Source organism: Orcinus orca, chromosome 10, assembly GCF_937001465.1.
Source record: "Orcinus orca chromosome 10, mOrcOrc1.1, whole genome shotgun sequence".
Classification (NCBI taxonomy): Eukaryota; Metazoa; Chordata; class Mammalia; order Artiodactyla; family Delphinidae; genus Orcinus; species Orcinus orca.
Window position 1 is genome coordinate 51,998,864 of NC_064568.1, and position 22,378 is coordinate 52,021,241.

At 40.4% G+C, this 22,378-nt stretch overlaps 2 protein-coding genes, 1 long non-coding RNA gene and 1 pseudogene across 3 annotated transcripts in view; 3 read left to right on the plus strand and 1 right to left on the minus strand.

Annotated features, from left to right (window-relative positions):
- CMTM6 (CKLF like MARVEL transmembrane domain containing 6) overlaps positions 1-2,287 on the plus strand; it is a 50,944-nt gene extending 48,657 nt beyond the window's left edge. Inside the window, exon 4 of the mRNA XM_004279714.4 lies at positions 500-2,287. Coding sequence (XP_004279762.1) covers positions 500-631 — 132 coding nt within the window. The 3' untranslated portion in view covers positions 632-2,287. The remainder of the gene's footprint in view (positions 1-499) is intronic.
- The window catches only part of LOC117196528 (40S ribosomal protein S27-like), a 433,126-nt gene that overhangs the window by 164,445 nt on the left and 246,303 nt on the right, over positions 1-22,378 (plus strand). The gene's annotated exons all lie outside the window — the stretch shown is intronic.
- On the minus strand, positions 2,173-2,771 carry LOC125965604 (uncharacterized). Its single transcript, XR_007479691.1, has 2 exons — positions 2,706-2,771; positions 2,173-2,625 (listed from the first exon to the last, which is right to left on the minus strand). It is a non-coding gene; the product is annotated as an uncharacterized LOC125965604 (long non-coding RNA).
- On the plus strand, positions 6,365-10,666 carry LOC125965602 (ATP synthase subunit a-like; annotated as a pseudogene).

The following is a 22,378-nucleotide window of genomic DNA, read 5'->3' on the forward strand; positions in this document are numbered from 1 at the left end:
CAGTGTGACAGTGAGCTGGAAAATATTTTTTAGGTAATTGAACCATTTAACCTAAAAGTATCTTCAAAATAGAATTTCTGTTTTGATACAAATAACCTTTTCCATTTTTACCTAGGCGTGGCTGCCTGCTCTTCTCATCTGTCAGTCTAAACCATTGCTAACAATCCAGTGTTTTGTATCATGTTATAGGATTTTGTTTTTCATCTATTAACCTTAGCTTCATAGATTGGCACCTCACACATACACACACACACACACAAGACAGGACATTAATATATTGTGACCTTGACTAATGGCCATTATTCTGGAATTCTTTTTTTGTAACTTCTTTCCATTTTTTGATCTTAAAAGATTTTTAACCACTGATGTTAAGAATGATGTGTATAAGATAAATTGATGAATTGTCTTGCTTGTATAAAACACGATCAGAGCCAAGTAGGAAATGTGAGAGTATATTGCAGCATTCCTCATATAATCTTTGCCCCTTTTCCCTCCTCAGGTGTTTGGATTTCTAGCAAGTTTTGTGTTCCTGTCTGACTTTTTCCTTATGGTCTATGAAAAACGTAAGGAGCCCCAGCCAAGAAAACCTGAGGCTACTGTTAATGAACCACTTAATGCTCAGGGACTCTAGGGAACAGGTGTTACGTCGCCACTGCGTGGTGCCTGAGCCCTGGCAGAAGCTCTTGTAGAGTCTGTCATTATTAAACCACTTCTTTTGGAGCGCAAGGCAGAAAGGCAGTTTGATCAGTATTGATTGGACTGTGTGTCAGTCACCACAAATTGGGCCAGAGGGCTTTTTGTTTTAAAAAATATATGTATATTTTTTGGTAACAGTTGAAACTTCTGTCAGATGAAGTTTTGTTTTGTTTGGAGGTGAGGGCAATTGTTTGTTTAAATCACGTAGCTCAACTGATGATAAATTATTCTGTCATTGTTACTAGGCTTAGCTTTCAAATTATGCTTTATAGCTGTATAAACAGCATGATTAAGTTTATCCATTTAGAAATGGTTTCATTTTTAAATTAACTTGCTTAACTATAACTTTGCTTTTTGATGACTTGATAAAATTTAATGTATATTTAAGAGATCAATATTTTAAATGTTGGTCTAGGTTTTTTTCCTTAAAATGTAAAACCCAGTCTTTACTGTATCTCACTCAGACTTAAAATTATACTGTAACATTTTAGGATAATAATAATTGACTCTTTCTGAGACCTTTTATAGCCTAATAGAAAATGTATGGGAGATGTTGATATTTTACATGTTACAAAAGCAATAGCATCAGTAACCCCATGTTCATACTGTACTTTGCTTGTCAATATCTTGTAAAAAAAAGATCTTTATATAGAAAGATAGAAAAATGGAAGAAACTGCTATCATGACTAAGGACCAAAGAAAGATAAGATACACTTTTGCACAATGCAGTGAAAGTAGTTATAAAAGTAGGCCTCAACCACTTCCAGATGCCTGAAGAGATGAGTTCATACTAGAAGACAGAAAATGGTTTGCTCCCTTTTGCCATATGATTATTTCTACTGAAGTTAATACAGCTCTGCAGGTTCTGTTCAGTGTTTTCTTTGGAGCCAATCTTCTTTTAAAACCCCAATCTTTGATTTTTGATTTGAGAGCCTCCCTCTTCTGTCTCCTTATAAGAATGGTCCATGTACTACTTCATCAGGCATTGCTGGGCCTCTGGCTCTGGCTTCCTTGATGGCAGATTCTCCGGAATCTTGGGCCCTTTTAATTGCATAGAGTATAGAGCAGGATCTTTAGGGTTCTTGTTCCCACATAGGCATTGCTCTGGTTTCTCTTCAAAGGAGACCTTCTTTTTCTTTTTTTTTTTTTTGCGGTACGCGGGCCTCTCACTGTTGTGGCCTCTCCCGCTGCAGAGCACAGGCTCCGGACGCGCAGGCTCAGCAGCCATGGCTCACGGGTCCAGCCACTCCATGGCATGTGGGATCCTCCCAGACCGGGGCACGAACCCGTGTCCCCTGCACCGGCAGGCGGACTCTCAACCACTGTGCCACCAGGGAAGCCCAGGAGACCTTCTTAAGAAAGTGAATATCCAGAGATTCCTGCCCAGTTTAATACTGCTGATGGTGTAAGGGAGTAGTCAAACCATTCTCAGAAGACACTTCATACCCAGTTCTGATAATTTGGAAGAACTGTCTGTTGCTGGCAGTCTGTCTTAGAGCCAGCCAGCCAGGGCACTTTGAGCAAGACCTTTCTTAAAGTGGGTCCTTTTTTTTTTTTTTTTTAAAAACGGGACCTTTCCGACCAAGTGGTTCACAGACTAGACCTTTCTTGTCCTCCTGGTAGATTTTTTTGACTCAAGACTGTAGGGCTCAGGCAATGAGCCCATGCATCAGATCCTTCAGTACTTTGGTGAAAGTCTCCTGGGCTAGTCGGTTTTCTGTCTGAAAGAGTGGAATCATGTTTCCAGTGAGACAGTTTAATGACCTCATCCTTTTTAAATTTCTCATCTGCCAATTGTGTGTTGTAGATGGTTTTCAGACGCAGATGGCCGGACACAGCTTCTGCTCTTACTGACTTAGAACCTTATCCATTTGTATCAGAGCTTGGATGCTAGTGCTAGTGGTGATGTCACCACTAGCCACCACCAATCTTGGATGCTAGTGCTAGTGGTGATGTCACCACTTGCCACCACCAATCTTGGATGCTAGTGCTAGTGGTGATGTCACCACTTGCCACCACCAATCTTGGATGCTGTTTTTACTAGGTGTGCTGTCTGAGAGAGGAGAAATAAGCAGCTTATGATAGGCAGGTTCTCAAATTTCACATCCAGCTATACCGTTGTCCTTTTAAGTATCATCTGCACCCAGCTGGGATTCAGAGCAGACCATCTGGGCTACCTCAGGGTCCCCAGTCATGCACTGGGCTCAGTTGAGTTTGATGGAATGTCCTCTGCTGGCCTCACATCCACAGCATGTTGGCGTGGAACTTAAGCTCTGCTTGTTCTGAGGTTTCACTTCCATTTGTTTCATTGGCACAGAATGGACCTCTTAGCTGGCCACCAAAAGGTAATATCTTCACTGGTATTTTGGGTCACTCTAGAACCTTTCTTCACATTGTTTTTTACAGGACCCATGACTGATTAGCCTACGTCTTCTATTGTAGAAGGAGTTAGGAGTAAAAAGGTCTTTGTGGTAAATAAAAATTTCAAGGTGAACTTGAAACCAAAGATACTGTTACTTACAGAAAAGGGCACACTCAGTAAATTCAAATGTAAAATAATTTTTTATTAACATTTATGGTAAATTTATATTTACACAAATAGACTGTTTAGAAAGAATGGTTCTTAAAAATGATAAGGGAAATGCACATACAGTACAAAAATTTTATAATTGCTATACTTCTGTTTGGGGACTGGGAAATGTATTTTTTACATTGTTTATAGCCAATCGTTTTTGTATTTAATAATTTTAAATCCTGAGTCTTTTATATCTCTCTGTGTCAAATTTTGTAGTCTTCTTTTTAAATAAACCCACTTTATTGTTCACACCTTTGCAGTTGTTTAATTATTATAAAAACATGGTGTTTAAATGAAAGCTTTCTCCAGAGTTCTAGGAGTTGGCTCTACAACCTTGGTAAGAATACTGGACTTTGGATCTGCTTGGGCGTGGGGCATGGGTAGAAAAGAAACACGTCCAACTCCTACCCATGGGCTGTCCCTCTTCTTGGAAAGTTGGAATACACATTGAAACAACGTTTTTAGGGAGCCCTGTGTGAAGAGTTACAAAGAAATGGGCTTACCTGGTGGCGCCACGTGGTTGAGAGTCCACCTGCCGAGGCAGGGGACACGGGTTCGTGCCCCGGTCTGGGAAGATCCCACATGCCGCAGAGCAGCTGGGCCCGTGAGCCATGGCCGCTGAGCCTGTGCGTCTGGAGCCTGTGCTCCGCAACGGGAGAGGCCACAACAGTGAGAGGCCCACGTACCGCAAAAAAAAAAAAAAAAAAAAAAGAGTTACAAAGGAATGTTATGGACTAAATATGGCTTTAAATTCTCCCAAAGAAGCAAATTTGGACTCGATCACATTTCTCAGTGTGGCCAACAATCCTAAAAACAAAATAGGTACATTCTCTCTCAAGCTGTTCAATGATTGGGAAAGTGTGAAGCAAAACTGAGGTGGTGGTTCGGTAAAGCTACAACTATTTGTGTAGTTTGCAAAATTCCTGCCTCCAGACATACAGAATAACAAGGTCTTTATAGTCGTCAAGAACTCACTGGAATTTGTACATTCTTCAGAGTTTTGTGTTTCGTTTTGATAAAGAGTGTGATTTTATCAATGTGCAGTCAACTGCAAGGAGCAGAAACCTAATTAAGTAAATGGGTCTTAAACAGTAAGGAAAATTATTTCACAAGAAGTCTGGGTAGGGCAGTTCCACAACTGGTAAATTCAGTGGCTCACCAGGGACCCAGGCTCCTTCCATGTTTTTCTGCCCATCCACCTTTTTTTTTTTTTTAAATTTATTATTTATTTTGGCCATGCTGGGTCATAGTTGTGGCATGCATGTGGGATCTAGTTCCCCGACTGGGGATCAAACCTAGGCCCCCTGCATTGGCAGCACAGAGTCTTTCCCCTGGGCCACCAGGGAGGTCCTTGCCCATCCACCTTCTGCTGTGAGAGTTTTTGTCTTCTGGATTGACCCTTTATGGTTTCGCAAGATGGTGGCAACATCTCCAGGCATCATCTGCTTGTACAACAATGTCCAAAGGCCAGAAGAGGTTGTTGATTCTTCCATGTCCTTTCAAGGTGTTCCTTTTTCACAGAAGCCCCTTGGTGGACTTCACCTACTTATCTTACTAGGAGATATCAAATGCCTGTTTCCAAATCAATTTTTAACATGGAGACTAGAATTTCTGTGATTGGCTTAAAGTAATGAAGATTCCTCGCCTTAGGTTGTGAATATCCTTTGAAGCCTATAGCCTTCTGATACCTGAACAAAATTGGTTCTGTTAGCAAGAGAAAGCGTCATGGGTTAGGGATCAACAGTGTCTGTCATAAGCATGTAAAGGATTGTGACCTAGCTAGGAGAAATAAAATTTCCAGTTTAAGAAATTCCTACAACATTGTAAGTCAACTGTACTTCAATTAAAATTAAAAGCAAAAAATTTCTGTAGGCCTGACTACCCCAAAACAATTTAAAATAGAAAAACTTGTTTTATTTCTTACACTAAATTATAATTCTACAAATAACGTCTACCACAGAAAATTGGTTTAACAAAAGTGGGAAGTATTGTTCTTTCCCTGATATCTTTGCATTTAGCTACTTTAAAATTTTTTGAAATATGTCAAGCACTGGAAGTACAGAGGATAATGCTTGTTGTAGATACCACCCAGCTTTAGTGGATCATAACATTTTGCTGTATTTGCTTTAAGGGCCCTTGTTTAAAGAGAAAATGAAGTTATACTTTTAAAGTACCACCACCTCTAATCTTATTCTCTTTCCTTTCCCAAAGGTAAACACTGTCTTGAATTTGGTGGATATCTTTTCTGTTTTTCTTGTCTGACATGTATATAGATGTATCCATAAACAATGTACAGCGTGGTATAGTTTGCTTTTTTTAGTCAGTAGTATTTTTTAAATTTTATTTATTATTTTTGGCTGCATTGGGTCTTTGTTGTTGTGCGCAGGCTTTCTCTAGTTGCGGTGAGCAGGGGCTACTCTTCGTTGTGGTGTGCAGGCTTCTTATTGTGGTGGCTTCTCATTGCAGAGCACGGGCTCGAGGCACTCAGGTTTCAGTAGTTGTGGCACGCAGGCTCAGCAGTTGTGGCTCGTGGGCTCTAGAGCACAGGCTCAGTAATTGTGGTGCACGGCCTTAGTTGCTCTGCGGCATGTGGAATCTTCCCGGACCAGGGCTCAAACCCACGTCCCCTGCATTGCCACACAGATTCTTAACCACTGCAGCACCAGGGAAGTCCCCCAAAATTTTTTGACATTATAAAGTACCATAAGGTAATGATGAAAGAAATATTAAAAGTAATAAAAAGCAAAGTTTATCCCTTTTACCTTTTGCATAGTGATTTAACTAGTAAATATTTAACAAAGAGAATGTAAGTTAAATATCCCAAAGCCAGACGAGCTACTTACGAACAGTTTACCAGAATAAACTCACCTATGTAGCAAAACAGTGAGAAGATTTATAAGTAGAGGTGATAAGCCTAATGAGCCTGGTGATAGCTGGTTGTCCAGAAACTTAGTTCAACTTTTAAAATTACCAAAAAAACTATAAATTTTAATGTATTTCTAAATGTTCATCTAAAAAGGTACAGCTTTTTAGAAACAGGATACAACCTTATCTAGAGAGTAAATATAAACAATACCATAGTTGGCTTAAAAGTAGCCACCAATTAAGAAGGCATTCAAGCTCAACAATATAATTATCTTCTCTCTTTTTTTTTTGTTTTGTTTTTTGGCCACACCATGTGGCTTGCAGGATCTTAGTTCCCCAACCAGGGACTGAACCCGTGCCCCCTTGCAGTGGAAGCGCAGAGTCCTAACCACTGGACTGCCATGGAATTACCAACAAAATAATTATCTTAATACCAACAACAAATTAACTCCTAGTTTAATACTGGACTTATTAATAGAAGCAGTAATGTTAATGAGTAACAAGAAATATTTCTCCTTGCATAAGCTTACATCAGTGACCAATGCTATACTGATAATTAATAGTAAATAAACAAAACCAACGATAAACTGTTTATCAAATACACCGTTAACCTTTATACAGTTAGGCACCTAAAGAAGATTTTAAAAAAGTAAAAGGAACTCTGCAAACACAAACCCCACCTATTTACCAAAAACATCACCTCTAGCATAAGAAGTATTAGAGGCACTGCCTGCCCAGTGACATCTGTTAAACGACCGAGGTATCCTGACCATGCAAAGGTAACATCACCATTTGTTCTCTAAATGAGGACTTGTATGAATGACCACACGAGGGTTTTATTGTCACTTACTTTCGATCAGTGAAATTGACCATCCTGTGAAGAGGTGGCAATGACAAAATAAGATGAGACGACCCTATGGAGCTTTAATTAATTAACCCAAAATATAAACGATTAAGGGACAACAAAAATTTCATGTGGGTTAACAATTTTGGTCCGGGTGACTTCAGAGAACAAAACAACCTCCAAGTGATTAAAATCTAGACCTGCTAGTCAAAATAATTTATCATTTACTGATCCAAAAAAATTGATCAATAGAACAAGTAACCCTAGGGCTAACAGCACAACCCTATTCTAGAGTTCATATCGACAACAGGGTTTACAACCTCGATGTTGGATCAGGACACCCCAATTGTGTAACCGCTATTAAAGATTTGTTTGTTCAACGATTAAAGTCCTACTTCATCCCAGTTCAGACAGGAGTCATCCAGGTCGGTTTCTATCTACTCTATATTTTTCCCAGTTTGAAAGGGCAAGAGAAATAAAGCCTACTTTATAAAAATGCCTTAAAATAATTAATGATATAGGGACTTCCCTGGTGGTCCAGTGGTTAACACTGTGCTTCCAGTGCAGGGGGCATGGGTTTGATCCCTGGTTAGGGAACTAAGATCCCACATGCTGTGTGGCACAGCCCAAAAAAAAAAAAAAAAAAAAATTATGTAGTAATTCCTAATTACTCAAGAAAAGGGTTTGTTAGGGTGACAGAGCCCGGTAACTTCATAAAACTTAAACCTTTATAATCAGAGGTTCCACTCCTCTCCCTAACACAATGTTTATAATTAATATCTTAATACTCATTGCAATTCTTCTAGCCGTAGCATTCCTTACATTAATTGAACAAAAAGTACTAGGTTATATACAACTTTGAAAAGGACCAAACATCATTGGACCATATGGCCGATTACAACCTATTGTGGACGCAGTCAAATTATTCATTAAAGAACCACTATGGGTCACACCGGTTAGAATGGCTATCAAAAAGACAAGTGGTAACAAGAGTTGGTAAAGATGTGGAGAAAAGGGAATCCCTGTGCACTGTTGATGGGAATGTGAACTGGTACAACCATTATGGAAAATAGTATGGAGTTTCCTCAAAAAATTAAAAGTAGAACTAATATATAATATTATCCAACAATTCCATTTCTGATTATAACTCCAAAGGAAATGAAACCACTGTCTTGAAGAGATATCTGCAACTCATGTTCATTGCAGCATTATTCACAATAGAAAGATATGGAAACAACCTAAGTATCCATTAAAAGACAAATGGATAAAGAAAATGTGGAATATTTATTTATATAATTCAACCATAAAAAGGAGGAGATCCTGCCTTTTGTGACAGCATGGACCATGAGGGCATTGTGCTAAGTGAAATAAGTCTGACACAGAGAAATACCGTATGTTCCCACTAAGCCCGTGCGCCACAACTACTGAGCCTGCGCGCCACAACAACTGAGCCTGCGTGCCAGAACTACTGAAGCCCACGTGCCTAGAACCCACGCTCTGCAACAAGAGAAGCCACCGCAATGAGAAGCCCGCGCACCACAGCAAAGAGTAGGCCCCACTTGCCACAACCAGAGAAAAGCCCACGCACAGCAACGAAGACCCAATGCAGCCAAAAATTAAAAAAAAAAGAAAATGGGAGTTTAAATCTCCCCTTAATGATATGCCACAACCAGAGACATAAACAAGATTCATTACTATTTCATCAATCATTCTAGCCCTACTTATTATAGTCCAATGAAAAATTTCAAACTATGTTTATCACTTAAACCCAGAATTAAAACTCAAATGCAAAAACAATCCACCCTTTGAGAAACAAAATGAATGAAAATTTATTGGCCTCTTTCATTACCCCAACAATAACAGGACTTCCTATTGCTATCTTCATTGCTCTAGTCCCAAGCATTGTATTCCCCACTCCTAGCCCACGAATCCACAACCGCATCATTTTTACTCAACAGTGACGAGTCCAATGCACATCAAAACAAATAATGGCCATTCATAATCACAGAGGACAGACCTGAATACGAATACTTCAATCACTCATTCTATTTACTGGGTCAACAAATTTACTAAGACCCCTACCACCTTCATTTATACCCACCACACAACTCTCAATGCATTCAGGTCTAGCAATCCCTCTATGAGCAGGAACTGTAATGACTGGTTTTTCCCACAAAACAAAAGCATCCTTGGCCTATTTTCTACCACAAGGACCCCAGTGTCTCTTATCCCTGTGCTAGTCATCATTGAAACTATGAGACTATTTAGTCAACCAATAGCCTTAGCCATTCGATTAACAGCCAGTATTAGAGCAGGTCACTGATTAATTCATTGAATCGGAGGGGCAACTCTAGCACTACTACATATTAGTACCACCACAGCCCTTATGACAGTCATTATTTTTTTTTTTTAATATTTATTTGGCTGCATCGGGTCTTAGTTGTGGCATGCAGGCTCTAGAGCTCGCAGGTTTAGTCACCCCTCGGCATGTCAGATCTTAGTTCCCTGACCAGGGATCAAACCTGCGTCCCCTGAATTGAAAGGAGGATTCTTAACCACTGGACCACCAGGGAAGTCCTGACAGTCATTATTCTTATCCTACTCACAATCTTCGAATTCGCTGTCCCCCTAATTCACACTTAAATATTCACCCTACTAGTAAGTCTCTACGTATATGACAACACACAAAGACCCACGAAACCCCTGCATGTCAGAGTAAATCCTAGTCCCTGACCCCTTACAGGAGCTCTTCCAGCCCTCCTAATAACATCCGGCCTTGTCATAGGATTTCAGTTTAATTCAGTACTATTATTAGCACCAGGCTTACTAATACTCAGTATAACAGTGATGTCAAGACATCGTCCAAGAAAGCACCTTCCAAGGCCATCCTGTACCAATTGTTCAAGAAGGACTTCAATATGAACTCATTTTTTTCATGATTTCAGAAGCCCTCTTTCTTACCAGCTTTTTCTGAGCCTTCCATCACTCGAGCCTCACCCCACCCCTGAACTAGGCGGATGCTGACCATCCCAGGCATCTGCCCTCTAAACCCACTAGAAGGACCACTTCTCAACACCTCAGTCCTATTAGCCTCCGGGGTACCCATCACCTGAGCCTGCCACAACCTCATAGAAGGAAACCAAACACATACGCTCCAAGCCCTTTCTATGACAATTGCGTTGCGTGTTTACTTCACACTTCTACAAGCCTCAGAATAGTACGAAACGTCTTTTACAATTTAGATGGGGTATATGGATCAACTTTCTTAATGGCTACAGGATTCCACGGCCGACATGGAATGATTGATTCTACTTTCCTAATCGTCTGCTTCTTACACCAATTAAAATTTCACTTTACATCCAGTCACCACTTCGACTTTGCAGCCTGATATTGACATTTCGTAGACATAGTATGACGATTCCTTTACGTATCTATTTATTGATGAGGATCTTTTTCTTTAGTATTAAATCGTTAATTGACTTTCAATCAATTACTGTTGGTATAATCTGAAAAATAATAAATCTTATACTGATATTAATCACAAATAGAGCACTATCCTCACTGCTTGTATGTATCACATTCTGACTCCTTCCATTAAATATTTAGAAAAAACAAGTCTCTACGAGCGTGGATTTGACCCCATATGGTCGGCACGCTTACCCTGTTCCAGAAAGGTTTTCTTAGTGGCTCTGACATTTCTTCTCTTCGACTTAGAGATTGCTCTCCTTTTACCTTTACCCTGAGCATCTAAACAACCTAAAAAACAATGCTCATTATAGCTCTGTTTCTAACCTTACTACTAGCAACAAGGCTGGCCTATGAATGAACCCAAAAAGCACTAGAATGAACTGAAAATGATCATTAGTTTAAGCTACAATAAAGGACTTAAACTCATTAGATTATGAATAAGTTCATAATTATCAAGTACCTTTAATATATATATTATTATAGCATGTTCAGTATCTCTTGTAGGATTACTAATGTAGCAATATTACCTAATATCCTCACTAGATACTATGCCAAGAAGGAATATATTATCACTATTCATTATAGCAACCTAATAATTATTTGCAACCCTAATAATTCTAAACACATTTCACTCTAGCAGAATACCCATTGTGCTACTAGTATTTGCAGCTTACAAAGCTGCACTTGGACTATCCCTATTAGTAATAGTATCACACATACATGGCACCGACGAGGTACAAAATCTTAACGTTTTCCAATGTCAAAAATCATTATCCTTACAATTATATTAATACCACTAACAGGATTATCAAAGAATAATAGAATAGGAAGTAACCCTATAGCCCACAGCTTTCTGATTAGTTGAATAAGCCTACTCAGCCAATTTAATGATTATAGCCTCAACTCTTCACTAGTTTTTTTCTCTGACTCCCTATCAGCACCACCATTAGCTTTACCAACACAACTTTTGCCACTCATACTTCTAGCCAGCCAATTCCACCTGTCCAAAGAATCCCTAACCCAGAAAAAACTGTACATCACCATACTAGTAAAATGACAAATATTTCTAATCTTAACATTGACTACCATATATGGAAACACAAAAGACCCTGAATAGCCAAAGCAATCTTGAGAAAGAAAAACAGAGCTAGAGGAATAAGGCTGCCTGACTTCAGACTATACTACAAAGCTACAGTAATCAAGAGAGTATGGTACTGGCATAGAAAAATAGATCAATGGAACAGGATAGAAAGCCCAGAGATAAACCCACACACCTATGGTCACCCAATCTATGACAAAGGTGACAAGAATATACAATGGAGAAAAGACAGCCTCTTCAATAAGTGGTACTGGGAAAACTGGACAGCTACATGTAGAAGAATGAAATTAGAACACTCCCTAACACCATACACAGAAATAAACTCAAAATGGATTAACGACCTAAATATAAGACCAGACACTGTAATACTCTTAGAGGAAAACATAGAACACTCTTTGACATAAATCACAGCAAGATCTTTTTTGACCCACCTCCTAGAATAATGAAAATAAAAACAAAAATAAACAAATGGGACCTAATTAAACTTAAAAGCTTCTGCAAAGCAAAGGAAACCATAAACAAGATGAAAAGACAACCCTCAGAATGGGAGAAAACATTTGCAAATGAAGCAACTGACAAAGGACTAATCTCCAAATATATACAAACAGCTCATGCAGCTCAATATCAAAAAAACAAACAATCCAATCAAAAAATGGGTGGAAGACCTAAATAGACATTTCTTCAAAGAAGACATACAGATAGCCAACAAACACATGAAAAGATGCTCAACATCACTAATTATTAGAGAAATGCAAATCAAAACTATGAGGTATCGCCTCACACCGGTCAAATGGCCACCATCAAAAAATCTACAGGCAATAAATGCTGGAGAAGGTGTGGAGAAAAGGGAACCCTTTTGTACTGTTGGTGGGAATGTAAATTGATACAGCCACTATGGAGGTTCCTTAAAAAACTAAAAACAGAACTACCATATGACCCACCAATCCCACTACTGGGCATATAACCAGAGAAAAACAATTCAAAAAGACACATGCACCCGATGTTCACTGCAGCACTATTTACAATAGCCAGGACATGGAAGCAACCTAAATGTCCATCAGCAGAGGAATGGATAAAGAAGGTGTGGTACATATATACAATGGAATATTACTCAACTGTAAAAAGAAATGAAATTGGGTCATTTGTAGAGATGTGGATGTACCTATAGACTGTCATACAGAATGAAGTAAGTCAGAGAGAAAAAACAAATATATATTAATGCATATATGTGGAATCTAGAAAAATGGTATAGATGGTCTTATTTGCAAAGCAGAAATAGAGACACAGATGTAGAGAACAAACATGGATAACAAGGGTGAAGGAGGGGTGGGATGAATTGGGAGATTGGGATTGACATATATATACTACTGATACTATGTATAAAATAGATAACTAATGAGAATGTACTGTATAGCACAGGGAACTCTCTCTACTCAATGCTCTGTGGTGACCTAAATGGGAAGGAAATCCAAAAAAGAGGGGATATATGTATACCTATAGCGGATTCACTTTGCTGTACAGTAGAAACTAACACAACATTGTAAAGCAACTATACTGCAATGAAAATTAATAATATAAAATGTTTCCCAGAAGAAAAAAAAATGACTGCCATAGAACGAATCCTAGTTTACATTTTATCTGAAGCAACACTAGTTGCAACACTTATTATCATTACCCGATTATATAGTCCAACAGAACGACTGATGCAGGACTTTATTTCTTATTCTACACACTAGTAGGATCCCTCCCACTTTAGTTTTTTTTTTTTTTTTTGGCCACACCTTGCAGCTTGGGGGATTTTAGTTCCCCGACCTGGGACTGAACCTGTGGCACGACAGTGAAAGTGCTGAGTCCTAACCACTGGACCACCAGGGAAGTCCCCCCATTATTTTTTAAATTTGGGGGATGCTTCACCTCAGCTATGGCATCTGAGGCCCTAACACAAATACGTGTACATTTGAGCTTCAGCATCTTTTTTTGGGGGGTGGGGTGGGGTGGGTACGCGGGCCTCTCACTGTTGTGGTCTCTCCTGTTGCGGAGCACAGGCTCCGGATGCGCAGGCTCAGCGGCCATGGCTCACGGGCCCAGCCGCTCCGTGGCATGTGGGATCTTCCCAGACCAGGGCACGAACCCGTGTCCCCTGCACCGGCAGGCGGACTCTCAACCACTGTGCCACCAGGGAAGCCCAAGCTTGAGCATCTTTTAATATGTTTGTTGACCTTTTAGGTCATGAGCCCATCTATACCAGTAGGTACAGATGCTGATACACGATCATACTTTACATCAGCTACTTCAATTATCGCTATTCCCACAGGAGTAAAAGAATTTAGCTGATTAGCCACTCTTCACGGAGGTAACATCAAATGATCCCCTGCTATACTATGAGCCCTAGGATTTCTTTTCCTTTTACAGGTGGTTTAACAGGAATTGTTAGAACCAACTCATCCCTAGATACTGTCCTTCTTGACACACACTACGGAGTTGCACTTTTCCACTGTGCATTAGGAGCGGTCTTCACCACCATAGGAGGCTTTGTGCAGCTGATTCCCACTATTCTCAGCTTATACACTCAATTCAGCAGGAGCAAAAATCCATTGTGTACTTATATTTGTAGGCATAAATATAACCTGCCCACAACATTTCCTCGGTTTATCTGGAATACCACAATGATATACTGACTACCCTGACGCATAGACAACGTGAAATACCATTTCATCAATAGGTTCCTGCATTTCAGGTACAGCAGTCATACTAATACTTTTCATCATCTGAGAAGCACTTGCATCACAAAGAGCGGTCTCAACAGTAGATGTAACCACTGCAAACTTAGAGTGATTACATGGATGCCCTCCACCATATCACACATTTGAAGAACCCACTTATGTCAGTCTAAAATAAGTAGGAAAAGGACTTCCCTGGCAGTCCAGTGGTCAAGACTCTGCCCTTCCGATGCAGGGGGTGCGGGTTCGATCCCTGGTTGGGGAACTAAAATCCCACATGATGTATGGCACGGCCAAATAAATAAATAAAGTAACTAGGGGATTCCCCTGGTGGTCCAGTGATAAAGAATCCACCTTCCATTGCAGGGTACGTGGGTTCAATCCCTGGTTGGGGAACTAAGATCCCACATGCCCCGGGGCAACTAAGCCACAGCTATTTAGCTCGCGAGCCTCAACGAGAGAGCCTGTGTGCCGCAGACTACAGAGCCCATGCGCTCTGGAGCCTGCGCACCACAACTAGAGAAGAGAAAACCCACATGCCACAACTAGAGAGAAACCTGAGCATACCGCACACCATAATGAGAAGATCTCACATGCCTCAAAGATCGCGTGTGCTGCAACTAAGACCCAATGCACCCAGAAAGAAAAGAAAAGAAAAGAAAACTAGGAAAGGAAGGAACCAAACCCTCTTATACTGTTTCAAGCCAATACCATAACCATTATGTCTTTCTCAATAAATGAGATATTGGTAAAAAGTACATAACTTTGTCCAAGTTAAATTATAGGTGAAAGCCCTATCCCTCTCCATGGCATATCCTTTTCAACTAGGCTTTCAAGATGCAACATCACCCATGATAGAAGAGCTTCCTACATTTCCATGATCACACATGAATCATCTTTTTTTTAAATTTACTTATTTACATAGGCTGCACCAAGTCTTAGTTGTTGCATGCGGGATGTTACTTGCGGCATTCGGGACATTAGTTGCGGCATGCGGACTTCTTGGTTGTAGCATGCGGGATCTAGTTCCCTGACCAGGGATCGAACCCCGGCCGTCAGCATTGGGAGTGCTGAGTCTTAGCCACTGGACCACCACGGAAGTCCCGAATCATCATATTTTTCATTGGCTCTTTGGTTCTTTATATTATTTCACTCATACTAACGACTAAACTAACACATAAAAACACAAGAGATGCACAAGAAGTCAAAACAATCTGAACAATTTAACAGCCATCGTCACAATCTTAATTGCCTTCGCATCCTTATGACTTCTTTACATCAATCATCCTTCTCTGACTGTAAAAACTCTAGGGCACCAATGAGACTGGAGTTACGACTACACAGATTATGAAGCTTTAAATTCTGACTCCTCTGTAATCCCTGCCTCAGACCTAAAGCCAGGAGAACTGCGATTGTTAGAAGGAGATAACCGAGTAATTCTACACATAGAAGTGACAATGCGAACATTAACCTCTTCTAAAGAGGTTTTACACTCATGAGCTGGCCCTTCATTGGGCCTAAAAAGAGATGCTACTCCAGGATGCTGAAACCAAACAACCCTTATATCAACACAGCCAGACAGTGCTCAGGAATCTGTGAAGCAAATCATACCTTCATACCTATCATCTTCGAATTACTTCCACTAAAGTAGTTCAAGAAATTAACCTGCAACAATATCATAAATTCATTAAGAAGCTAAACTACATGAAACTTTTAAGTTAAAGACGGGAGTTTAAACCTCCCCTTAATGATACGCTACAACTAGAGACATCAGCATGATTCATTACTATTTCATCAATCATTCTAGCTGTATTTATTATATTTCAATAAAACATTTCAAACTATGTTTATCACTTAAACCCAGAACTAAAACTCAAACACAGAAACAGGGGGGATTGGGAAGATGGCAGAAGAGTAAGACGCGGAGATCACCTTCCTCCCCACAGATACACCAGAAATAAATCTACACGTGGAACAACTCCTACAGAACACCTACTGAACGCTGGCAGAAGACCTCAGACCTCCCAAAAGGCAAGAAACTCCCCACGTACCTGGGTAGGGCAAAAGAAAAAAGAATAAACAGAGACAAAAGAATAGGGATGGGACCTGCACCTGTGGGAGGGAGCTGTGAAGGAAGAAACGTTTCCACACACTAGGAAGCCCCTTCGCGGGCGGAGACTGCCGGTGGCGGAGGGGGAGAGCTTCGAAGCCGCGAAGGAGAGCACAGCAACAGGGGTGCAGAGGGCAAAGCGGAGGGATTCCCGCACAGAGGATCGGTGCTGACTGCCACTCACCAGCCCAAGAGGCTTGTCTGCTCACCCGTTGGGGCGGGCGGTGCTGGGAGCTGAGGCTCAGGCTTCCGTCGGAGCGCAGCGAGAGGACTGGGGTTGGCGGCGTGAACACACCTGCAAGGGGTTACTACACCACGGCTAGCCGGGAGGGAGTCCGGGGAAAAGTCTGGACCTGCCGAAGAGGCCAGAGACTTTTTCTTCCCTCTTTGTTTCCTGGTGCGCGAGGAGAGGGGATTAAGAACGCTGCTAAAAGGAGCTCCAGAGACGGGTGCGAGCCGCAGCTAAAAGCGCGGACCCCAGAGACGTGCATGAGACGCTAAGGCTGCTGCTGCCGCCACAAAGAAGCCTGTGTGCGAGCATAGGTCACTATACACACCGCCCTTCCGGGGAGCCTGTGCAGCCCGCCACTGCCAGGGTCCCGGGATCCAGCAACATCTTCCCCAGGAGAACGCACGGCGCACCTCAGGCTGCTGCAACGACACGCCGGCCTCTGCCGCCGCAGGTGTGCCCCGCACTCCATGCCGCTCCCTCCCCCTGGCCTGAGTGAGCCAGAGCCCCCGAATCAGTGGCTCCTTTAACCCGGTCCTGTCTGAGAGAAGAACAGACGCCCTCCGGTGACCTACACTCAGAGGCAGGGCCAAATGCAAAGCTGAGCGCCTGGGAGCTGTGGTAACAAAGAAGAGAAAGGGAAATCTCCCCCAGCAGCCTCAGAAGCAGCGGATTAAAGCTCCACAATCAACTTGATGTACCCTGCATCTAAGGAACACATGAATAGACAAGGAATCATCCCAAATTGAGGAGGTGGACTTTGAGAGCAAGATTTATGATTTTTTCCCCCTTTTCTTCTTTTTGTGAGTGTGTATGTGTATGCTTCTGTGTGAGATTTTGTCTGTATAGCTGTGCTTCCACCATTTGTCCTAGGGTTCTATCCGTTTTTTTCTTAATAATTATTTTTTATTTTAAAAACTTTATTATATTTTATTTTATCTTCTTTTCCTTCCTTCGCTCCTTGCTTCCTTCCTTCCTCCCTCTCTCCCTCCTTTTTTTCTTTCTTTCTACTTCTACTAATTCTTTCCTTCTACTTTTTCTCCCTTTTATTCTGAGCCGTGTGGATGAAAGGCTCTTGGTGCTGTAGCCAGGAGTCAGTGCTGTGTCTCTGAGGTGGGAGAGCCAACTTCAGGACACTGGTCCACAAGAGACCTCCCAGCTCCACATAATATCAAACGGTGAAAATCTCCCAGAGATCTCCATCTCAACACCAGCACCCAGCTTCACTCAACAACCAGCAAGCTACAGTGCTGGACACCCTATGCCAAACAACTAGCAAGACAGGAACACAACCCCACCCATTAGCAGAGAGGCTGCCTAAAATCACAATAAGTCCACAGACACGCCAAAACACACCACCAGACGTGGACCTGCCCACCAGAAAGACAAGATCCAGCCTCATCCACCAGAACACAGGCACTAGTACCCTCCATCAGGAAGACTACACAACCCACTGAACCAACCTTAGCCACTGGGGACAGACACCAAAAACAATGGAAACTACGAACCTGCAACCTGCAAAAAGGAGACCCCAAACACAGTAAGATAAGCAAAATGAGAAGACAGAAAAACACACAGCAGATGAAGGAGCAAGATAAAAACCCACCAGACCTACCAAATGAAAATGAAATAGGCAGTCTACCTGAAAAACAATTCAGAATAATGATAGTAAAGATGATCCAAAATCTTGGAAATAGAAGAGACAAAATGCAAGAAACATTTAACAAGGACCTAGAAGAACTAAAGATGAAACAAACAATGATGAACAACACAATAAATGAAATTAAAAATACTCTAGATGGGATCAATAGCAGAATAAGTGAGGCAGAAGAACGGATAAGTGCCCTGGAAGATAAAATAGTGGAAATAACTACTGCAGAGCAGAATAAAGAAAAAAGAATGAAAAGAACTGAGGACAGTCTCAGAGACCTCGGGGACAACATTAAACACACCAACATTCGAATTATAGGGGTTCCAGAAGAAGAAGAGAAAAAGAAAGGGACTGAGAAAATATTTGAAGAGATTATAGTTGAAAACTTCCCTTATATGGGAAAGGAAATAGTTAATCAAGTCCAGGAAGCACAGAGAGTCCCATACAGGATAAATTCAAGGAGAAACATGTCAAGACACATATTAATCAAACTGTCAAAAATTAAATACAAAGAAAACATATTAAAAGCACCAAGGGAAAAACAACAAATAACACACAAGGGAATCCCCATAAGGATAACACCTGATCTTTCAGCCGAAACTCTGCAAGCCAGAAGGGACTGGCAGAACATATTGAAAGTGATGAAGGAGAAAAACCTGCAACCAAGATTACTCTACCCAGCAAGGATATCATTCAGATTTGATGGAGAAATTAAAAGCTTTACAGACAACAAAAGCTGACAGAGTTCAGCACCACCAAACCAGCTTTACAACAAATGCTAAAGGAACTTCTCCAGGCAAGAAACACAAGAGAAGGAAAAGACCTACAATAACAAACCCAAAACAATTAAGAAAATGGGAATAGGAACATACATATCGATAATTACCTTAAATGTAAACGGACTAAATGCTCCGACCAAAGACACAGATTGGCTGAATGGATACAAAAACAAGACCCATATATATGCTGTCTACAAGAGACCCACATCAGACCTAGAGACACATACAGACTGAAAGTAAGGGGATGGAAAAAGATATTCCAAATGAAAACCAAAAGAAAGCTGAAGTAGCAATTCTCATATCAGACAAAATAGACTTTAAAATAAAGACTATTATAAGAGACAAAGAAGGACACTACATAATGATCAAGGGATCGATCCAAGAAGAAGATATAACAATTGGAAATATTTATGCACCCAACATAGGAGCACCTCAATACATAAGGCAAATACTAACAGCCATAAAAGGGGAAATCGACAGTAACACATTAATAGTAGGGGACTTCAACGCCCTACTTTCACCAATGGACAGATCATCCAAAATGAAAATAAATAAGGCAACAAGCTTTAAATGATACATTAAACAAGATGAACTTAATTGATATTTATAGAACATTCCATCCAGAAACAACAGAATACACATTTTTCTCAAGTGCTCATGGAACATTCTCCAGGATAGATCATATCTTGGGTCACAAATCAAGCCTTGGTAAATTTTAAAAAATTGAAATTGTATCAAGTATCTTTTCCGACCACAACGCCATGAGACTAGATATCAATTACAGGAAAAGATCTGTAAAAAATACAAACACATGGAGGCTAAACAATACACTACTTAATAACGAAGTGATCACTGAAGAAATCAAAGAGGAAATCAAAAAATACCTAGAAACAAATGACAATGGAGACACAACTACCCAAAGCCTATGGGATGCAGCAAAAGCAGTTCTAAGAGGGAAGTTTAAAGGAATACAAGCCCACATTAAGAAGGAGGAAACATCTCGAATAAACAAGCTAACCTTGCACCTAAAGCAATTAGAGAAAGAAGAACAAGAAAACCCCAAAGTTAGCAGAAGGAAAGAAATCCTAAAAATCAGATCAGAAATAAATGAAAAAGACATGAAGGAAACGATAGCAAAGATCAATAAAACTAAAAGCTGGTTCTTTGAGAAGATAAACAAAATAGATAAAGCATTAGCCAGACTCATCAAGAAAAAAGAGAGAAGACTCAAATCAATAGAATTAGAAATGAAAAAGGACAGGTAACAACTTACACTGCAGAAGTGCAAAAGATCATGAGAGATTACTACAAGCAACCCTATGCCAATAAAATGGACAACCTGGAAGAAATGGACAAATTCTTAGAAATGCATAACCTGCCAAGACTGAATCAGGAAGAAATAGAAAATATGAACAGACCAATCACAAGCACTGAAATTGAAACTGTGATTAAAAATCTTCCAACAAACAAAAGCCCAGGACCAGATGGCTTCACAGGCGAATTCTATCAAACATTTAGAGAAGAGCTAACACCTATCCTTCTCAAACTCTTCCAAAATATAGCAGAGGGAGGAACACTCCCAAATTCCTTCTACGAGGCCACCATCACCCTGATACCAAAACCAAACAAGGATGTCACAAAGAAAGAAAACTGCAGGCCAGTATCACTGATGAACATAGATGCAAAAATCCTCAACCAAATACTAGCAAACAGAATCCAACAGTACATTAAAAGGATCATACACCATGATCAAGTGGGTTTTATTCCAGGAATGCAAGGATTCTTCAATATATGCACATCTATCAATGCGATAAACCATATTAACAAATTGAAGGAGAAAAACCATATGATCATCTCAATAGATGCAGAGAAAGCTTTCGACAAAATTCAACACCCATTTATGATAAAAACCCTGCAGAAAGTAGGCATAGAGGGAACTTTCCTCAACATAATAAAGGCCATATATGACAAGCCCACAGCCAACATCATCCTCAGTGGTGAAAAACTGAAAGCATTTCCACTAAGATCAGGAACAAGACAAGGTTGCCCTCCCTCACCACTCTTAGTCAACATAGTTTTGGAAATTTTAGCCACAGCAGTCAGAGAAGAAAAGGAAATATAAGGAATCCAAATGGGAAAAGAAGTAAATCTGTCACTGTTTGCAGATGACATGGTACTATACATAGAGAATCCTAAAGATGCTACCAGAAAACTGCTAGAGCTAATCAATGAATTTGGTAAAGTGGCAGGACACAAAATTAATGCACAGAAATCTCTGGCATTCCTATACACTAATGATGAAAAATCTGAAAGTGAAATCAAGGAAACACTCCCATTTACCATTGCAACAAAAAGAATAAAATATCTAGGAATAAACCTACCTAAGGAGACAAAAGACCTGTATGCAGAAAATTATAAGACACTGATGAAAGAAATTAAAGATGATACAAATAGATGGACAGATATACCATGTTCTTGGACTGGAAGAATCAACATTGTGAAAATGACTCTACTACCGAAAGCAATCTATAGATTCAGTGCAATCCCTATGAAACTACCACTGGCATTTTTCACAGAACTAGAACAAAAAATTTCACAATTTGTATGGAAACACAAAAGACCCCGAATAGCCAAAGCAATCTTGAGAACGAAAAACAGAGCTGGAGGAATCAGGCTCCCTGACTTCAGACTATACTACAAAGCCACAGTAATCAAGACAGTATGGTACTGGCACAAAAACAGAAATAGACATCAATGGAAGAGGATAGAAATCTCAGAGATGAACCCACGCACATATGGTCACCTTATCTTTGATAAAGGAGGCAGGAAGGTACAGTGGAGAAGGGACAGCCTCTTCAGTAAGTGGTGCTGGGAAAACTGGGCAGGTACATGTAAAAGTATGAGATTAGGTCACTCCCTAACACCATACACAAAAATAAGCTCAAAGTGGATTAAAGACCTAAATGTAAGGCCAGAAACTATCAAACTCTTAGAGGAAAACATAGGCAGAACACTCTATGACATAAATCACAGCAAGATCCTTTATGACCCACCTCCTAGAGAAATGGAAATTAAAAACAAAACTAAACAAATGGGACCTAATGAAACTTCAAAGCTTTGCACAGCAAAGGAAACCATAAACAAGACGAAAAGACAGCCCTCAGAATGGGAGAAAATATTTGCAAATGAAGCAACTGACAAAGGATTAATTTCCAAAATTTACAAGCAGCTCATGCAGCTCAATAAGAAAAAAAACAAACAACCCAATCCAAAAATGGGCAGAAGACCTAAATAGACATTTCTCCAAACAAGATATACAGACTGCCAACAAACACATGAAAG